Raw genomic sequence first — 7,210 nt, 5'->3', positions numbered from 1 at the left:
TATTGACAATATAACGTTTTGTAAGGATTCATATTCTATGCCTAAAAGAGTTTCTTTTTAATTTTTAAGATTTGTTCGGCATAAAATGAGTTATTGTTGCTCATTGAGATGATTATAGATACTTGGGATAAAATAGGTTGCTAATGGTGAAAGAATTAATAAAATCGGTTCGGGTACAATATTAATTTCTATGTGAATGTAATAAAAACAATATAAAAGTACATAAAAAAAAATGTGGATATGGATTTTTGTTGCGTACATTTTATATGATAAATGATATAATCTGTCTTAATTATAGGTGCATACAGAATATGCATACGTTTTATTTGCTAACTGTATTGCAGAATTATATTAAATGAGCTAAGAGTACCTACTATGATAGATTGTAAGGGACGGTCGTTGCTCCTTTGGCCGAGTACGGCGGTAGGTACGTGCTTCGTGAACTTAATCTACTTATATCGAAAATCACAATATTATTAGGTCTAAGTCTATATTATCGCTTTATTGTGCGTCAAATACAAAACATTCAATAATGGTCAAATAATATTTGCCTGAGACACAAAGCGGTTCTACGCATTAATGTGTTCACGTTAATTTTGCAAATATTTAATGTGCTTGATGAATAATTGTAATTGCCCTTAGATATCTTGTTTCAACATACAATTTTTTGTTTTGTTTGGCGGTCTTTCGTGATTTTAACTTTAGCTAGAATTTAATAGTCTGTGCAAGTAATAAAACTAAATATTTTTGACGCTGTTTTTTTCCAAAAAACGTCATGGTAAACATTAGTAATTAATAAGAAACACTCGCATGTGAACTCAAATTACCGTCCTTCTTTATAAAACATAATATTATTTCAAGATAACTTTAAATATATTCTTTACGCTGCCTAAAAGTAAGTTGGAAGTTCCCCAGGAAGTTGGTCTGAAATCTATTCCAAACTTTGATCGGGACATAATAAATAAACTTATGACGTTTTTTAAAAAACTCACTTAGAGCAAGCAATATTTATGCATGACAATTAACTTTTGTGCATAACATTGCATTCAAAATATAGTACATAGTCTTAATAGGTAAATATCAAAATAACTTTTAGCAAATATATCTTTCACCAACACTGATGTAATTGTATATCATCAAATCATGCAAAATATAAAAATATTAAATTAAATATAGTATTTTTATATTCAAAGAAGGAAGTCGCTCATTATTTTTTTTCATTATTGCACTGATTTCAATCTCTTAAAATGAAACATTCCTCGTTAATATAATTGCCTCCGAGGCATTAATGTAAGTATTTAATTATATTAAAAACATGTTTGCATTCTGCTAGCATATCTGGATTGTTATGTCTTTAAGTTAAACTTGCCGTAAGTTTTCAACTTTATCCTTAAATTAAGCTGCAAAATTGTACAACTGTGCTATTCTAGCATCGACGTGTTGGACAATAAGAGTGTCATTGAGAACTTATAAGAAACAAATAATATGAAGGTATAGTGGGGAAGTTAAAGTTAATTTAATACATCGTAAGCTTAATATTCTCGTTAAAGCAATATCACTAATAGTCGCGCGTATTTATACAATGTCCAAAATTAATGTACATAAATATATATTTAATAATTGCTATTTTATTAGCAAAATATGCAAAAAATGTTTAAATCAGAGATGAATATTTTCGAGCGTTATACTTAAGTGTCGCTTAGAGGTCGAGCCGCGTAGAACTTCGCCCAAGGCTCTCTGGCTTGAGTCGTCGACCCGCCATCACCTTGCTTCGCACTTACGCAATTCGTTAATCTTATCATCTGCATGTACACCCGTGCGACCTCGCTGGCCCCTCTCATCCCTCGCCAAAATTGACGTCTGCTAGTAGAGATATACAAAATGTTGCGTGTTTTAAGTAAGTGGTAATTTTCATTGAATTCAGATGACGTAAATATTTTAACGCATTAACGATTCTCATAATTTAAAGAAGCTTTTTTTTATTCATTCTTTATTAATTTAGGACTATTCTTTAAATGGTTGCCTCTGAACAAGGGGTACCAGGTTACTTTGCCAAATGCCCGAATAAAAAACTCATGTTTAAATTGGCCCCTCCTTGGCCTGATGAAAGTGCTTGGCCGCTAAGAAAGCATTTCACTATGCTCTGAAATTAAAAGTGCGTCTACGTCAAGTGCTACGCTTCGTAGCAAACCGGCCAACGGAAAAGCGGCGGAGAGAGGAGTGCCGGTGGGACGAACCTGCGCGCGCGCCACCCGCGCGTATTTATTCGCAAGGCCACGCCAGCGCCGGGCCAGTGCGCATACAACACTCGCACGCGGTATACGATTACAGCGTGTGAGACACCGCGCTATCGCGATCACAACCCGAACACTAATGTTACGTTCGGTTGACTGTTAAAAGCTTATCGTTACGGAAATAAATAAAAAATAAGTTTCAAAATGATAACAATGCTAACGAACTCTAAACTCCTGTGGGCGCTGTGGCAAGTGGTGAGCTACTGTTCTTCGCGGACATCGCTGCCGCTGTTGCTGACGGTTGGCGTGACGTTTTTGACGATGCGGCTAATAAATTTAGTGCGTGAGAGCCGAAAATTGCCGCCCGGGCCGTGGAGTCCACCAGTCGTCGGATACCTTCCTTTCCTCGGAGTACGCCACAAAACCTTCCTGGAGCTGGCTAAAAGTTATGGTGCACTGTTCTCTACACGTCTCGGAAATAAGCTAACTATTGTGTTGAGTGACTACAAGTTGATCAGGGAAGCATTTCGCCGAGAAGAATTTACCGGTCGACCTAGCACTCCTTTAATGAATATCTTGGATGGTCTTGGTAAGTAATTATTTTTTGTGTATGTTTCAAGTAATATTAAGTATCTTTTAGAAAAAACTCGTTTGAGTAACTTAATGAAATTTTATTTTTTGATTTTTATAAATATCTTTAATTTGTAAAATTTTGTAAAATTTACTGTCTTGGAAGGAAAATATTTATTATTGAGTTTTATTTAATTCATGTTTCATTAATGTTAAATTTAAAAGTGAATAAGAAATACCGCGAAGTTTAGTAGTTGCATGTAAATACGTCCCACTAGCCCCCTGCATTTTCAAAGCGCCGCCCACATACAGTTTCTTACCTCCTCCCTGTACACAGGTATCATCAATAGTGAAGGCCGCCTTTGGAAAAATCAACGCCGGTTTTTGCACGAGAAACTTCGTGAATTCGGCATGACTTACATGGGCAATGGAAAGAAAATTATGGAAGCGAGAATTAAGGTACATATCCTCGAATGCGTAAACATTTCAGTGAAGTAAAATAAAAATAACTAAACGTCGCAATTATTTAATAAAGAACAAGGTATTAACTGAATGCTTTCTTTCTTAGAGTGAGGTTCATGAGTTGATGGAAAACTTGCAACGTTCTGAAGGTGAAGCAGTAGATGCGAATCCACTTCTGGCTTTAGGCGTATCAAATGTGATTTGTGGAATAACAATGTCAGTACACTTCAGTCATGGTGATGCTAGATTTGCCAGACTAAACCATTTAATCGAAGAGGGCATGAAACTTTTCGGAGAAATTCACTATGGAGAATACATACCACTTTATAACGTAAGTTATCCAGACTAAACTAAATTATATATTTTTAGTGATAAAAATTATTAATTTTTCGTTAATTTTGTGCAGTATCTTCCTGGCAAGGCACAAGTGCAAGAAAAGGTAGCAAGAAATCGCGAAGAAATGTTTGCTTTCTATCAAACGTTGATTGACGAGCACCGGAACACTCTAGATATGGACAACGCTAGAGATCTAATCGATGTCTATTTAATTGAAATAGAAAAGGCTAAAATGGAAGGCAGAGAAGGGGATTTATTTGAAGGCAGAGATCACGGTAAGTAAATACCCAACGCAAAATTATATTGGTACTCAATCTAATGTTATAATGGTTTGAAAAAAAGTAACCACGATTTAAACAAAACTAAATTACTTGGTTTATTTCAGAATTACAAATCAAACAAATTCTCGGGGATCTGTTTTCTGCTGGTATGGAAACTATAAAGTCGTCACTGCTGTGGATGATTGTCTTTATGTTGAGGAATCCAGATGTTAAGCGCCGCGTTCAAGAAGAACTGGACAATGTTATTGGTCGCGAGCGATTACCCACTATAGAAGATATGCCCAATCTCCCTTACACAGAAACAACTATTCTTGAAACACTGCGCATGTCTAGCATTGTGCCATTAGCAACAACTCATTCGCCTACAAAGTAAGTAGTCATTGTACAATTAATTTTAAAGAAGAGAATTCAAACTAAAGTACCTATTATTATTTATATAAATAATTATTAAGTTAAAAAATGATGACTAATTTTATTATTTCTTCCGCAGGGACGTCCACCTTAACGGATACAGAATTCCTGCTGGCTCACAAGTAGTACCTTTAATCAATTGCGTTCATATGGATCCGAACCTCTGGGAAGAGCCGAATAAATTCAACCCGAGCAGGTTTATAGATGAGAATGGAAAAATTAAGCGGCCCGAATTTTTCATGCCCTTCGGTGTGGGAAGGCGGATGTGTTTGGGGGACGTTCTGGCTCGCATGGAAATGTTTATGTTCTTCTCGAGCATGATGCATCAGTTCGATGTGGAGTCGGAGGCTGGGGCCGCGCCGCCTTCGCTCGAGGGCACGGTGGGTGCTACGATCGCGCCGAAAGCTTTCCGCGTGAAGTTCGTGCCGCGAGCTCCGCCCGCTCCCCCCGCCGTCATCGCACACGACCATCAGCACTTGCGTCACGTGGGCGCCCACTGAGAGCGCACCACACCTTTGCCACAATATACCCACCAGTATTCCGTGATCACTCGTTTTAGAGCGCATCGATGACAAATTTAAATTAAGTTTATTAGTAAGTGACGACGTCGCTCCAGCGATTGTCTAGGCTGTGCATAAAGTGTTCAATAAAATAGTAACCGAACTTTACTTTAGGTGTATTGAAAATTCCCATCGTTGAGATTAAAAATTGTTATTTTATGTCTTCAGTATTATGTATAGGTTTTTCGATCTATGAGATCGTCGTTAATCACATACATCGAATGAAGCAATTTCGTAACGAAATGTAGTTAGTTCATTGACATCTTAAGCTCTAGTTTCCTATACCAAAATAAATGTATAATTATTATCGTTATTTATTAGTAAGTATCACTTGAGAGTGTTGTCTGTTGAGTGTGATCTCATGTTTAATGCGTTACGTGTACATTAGTATACATACATAGTATACATTAGTATTGTGTTAAGATTTGTACGTGTTCATTTTTACATTTCTAGTTAAATATGTACCTATCATGAGTAATATACTAAGTAACATTCCATGGTAGTGTAGAACCAACAACTAGTCTAAGAGCGGTAATGTATGTCGCTATAAGTATAATATCTTTATTGTGTAACTGACGATTTGAACTCTTTTTACATCAGAAGAAAATAGTTCGCAACCAAGTTGCCTTTTAAAGTTCGACTGTCGAATATCGTGTTGGCTTATAATAATTGCCGTTTCTAGTAAATTTACCATTTATTTACGCTAGCTTTGTAAATATTGCATAACTTTTAATGGATAACAAGATTTTAGTTTGAAATAAATGATAATAATTTCATATACAAATTATGTTTAATTTTTATTGTACCTTTATTTTATCCTCCAAATTAATAGATCACCTGATCACCCAATTTATAAATCCCTAAAATACCCAATCCGTTTTTCTTACCTAAAGAGAGCGTAGTTTTTATTTAAATGTCACAGATAACTTAATGGTACGAGCTTTGATACTGAAAACTCATTTATTAACCACTAAGTCACTGAGGCTCTATATCTACACGAATATTACTCGTTGGATAATGAGCATACATACCATCACGCTTGATAAATTGCTCAAACAGTTAAAGTAAAAAGATTGGGCTATAGGTTTAAATGGTGAGATTTGAAAACGAAAAAACCGGCATACTCCCTACTCTGCTATACTCTCAATTGTTCAATCGTATACTTCTTGTATCGCATCGATCGATTCATCGTATATAGTATAGCAGATAGTAGATCGAACTGTGTTCTTAAAACTTATTAGTATATCGCTCTTGTTAAAAATAAAATATAAAAACAACACAAACAAAAAAAAAACCGATACCGCGTTATTGGAACGCAATCGAATACGCTCATCTGCTTTCCATTGGTCGGCTTATACCTGAATAACCTTTTACGATTTAACAGGCTGCCTCAAGTAAAGCCTTCTTTCGCTTATGCCTTTTACTTATACCTCACAAAATTCAAGCTATGAAATATATTTCAACGCTATCTAAACGTGTATGGTTGAAAAGATATATAAATACAGTCAGCTGTTTTCGATGATTTTACGATTACGGAATTAAATGCATAATCAAATAATGGATTCATAAATTTTCTTAAAAGTTCAGTAAATATAATATTAGTGTATTTTATTTGTTTTATACAATTTTTAAACATTGTTTTTATTTAAAAGAGACTTTAGTTAATTATTTTAAGCTAAATTTTTAATTTAATTTCTAATTTTAAGCTTTCCATTTATTTAAATTTATTTTAAGCTTTTAACTTTTAAATGTAGTTCTTTCACTCAAATAGTTCGTTAGCTTTGAAAGTGGTTCTGGCATATGCCAGGCAGGCGTCAGCTACAACAAAGAATCAGCACGTACCTTTTGTACGTTATTTGTATCCACAGTATATGGGTACTGTGGATACAAATAACGTACAAAAGGTTACGCGCAGTTTTAATATTGGTGCTATTCGAACGCGATTCGGGACTCTTCCTATGTTTCATTATTCAAAAATAAATTATCTTTGTTATTATTAAAAAATAAATAATATAAATGCTACCTCATTTATTATAAATAATTAAATAATATAGGAAGGGACCGCATTTCATATTTTCTCTTAATTTCCTAAAAGCGGTTGGGTGTACTCTACTGCAAACTATTTAAGCCTACAATTGTTATAGCTAGGTTATAGATATATAGATATCTAAAAATATTGAGATAAAATAAGAAAGACGGTCATAGAATATGCATATATACATGATTATATTTTATCAAATAATACAATAAAAATAGAATAAAATTATTTAAAGATTTTATTGTTTCAGGTAGTAGTTTGTGAATACACTATCGCTTGGTACTATCGCTCCGTGAATTAAAATAAATAGACAATTTT

The 7,210-nt window shown here is 34.6% G+C and overlaps 1 protein-coding gene across 1 annotated transcript; it reads left to right on the top strand.

Annotated features, from left to right (window-relative positions):
* Positions 1 to 2,302: 2,302 nt before the first annotated feature.
* Positions 2,303 to 5,632, top strand: LOC120624285 (cytochrome P450 18a1). Its single transcript, XM_039890737.1, has 6 exons — positions 2,303 to 2,823; positions 3,142 to 3,263; positions 3,373 to 3,597; positions 3,673 to 3,877; positions 3,988 to 4,252; positions 4,374 to 5,632. The coding sequence occupies exons 1-6, from the start codon at positions 2,439 to 2,441 to the stop codon at positions 4,792 to 4,794; spliced, it is 1,623 nt and encodes a 540-aa protein (XP_039746671.1). The 5' UTR covers positions 2,303 to 2,438; the 3' UTR covers positions 4,795 to 5,632.
* The last annotated feature ends 1,578 nt before the right edge of the window (positions 5,633 to 7,210 follow it).

The sequence above is a fragment of the Pararge aegeria genome, chromosome 6 (assembly GCF_905163445.1).
Source record: "Pararge aegeria chromosome 6, ilParAegt1.1, whole genome shotgun sequence".
Lineage (NCBI taxonomy): Eukaryota > Metazoa > Arthropoda > Insecta > Lepidoptera > Nymphalidae > Pararge > Pararge aegeria.
Note: the sequence above shows the minus strand (reverse complement) of the source record. Positions and strands in the feature narration are given on the sequence as shown.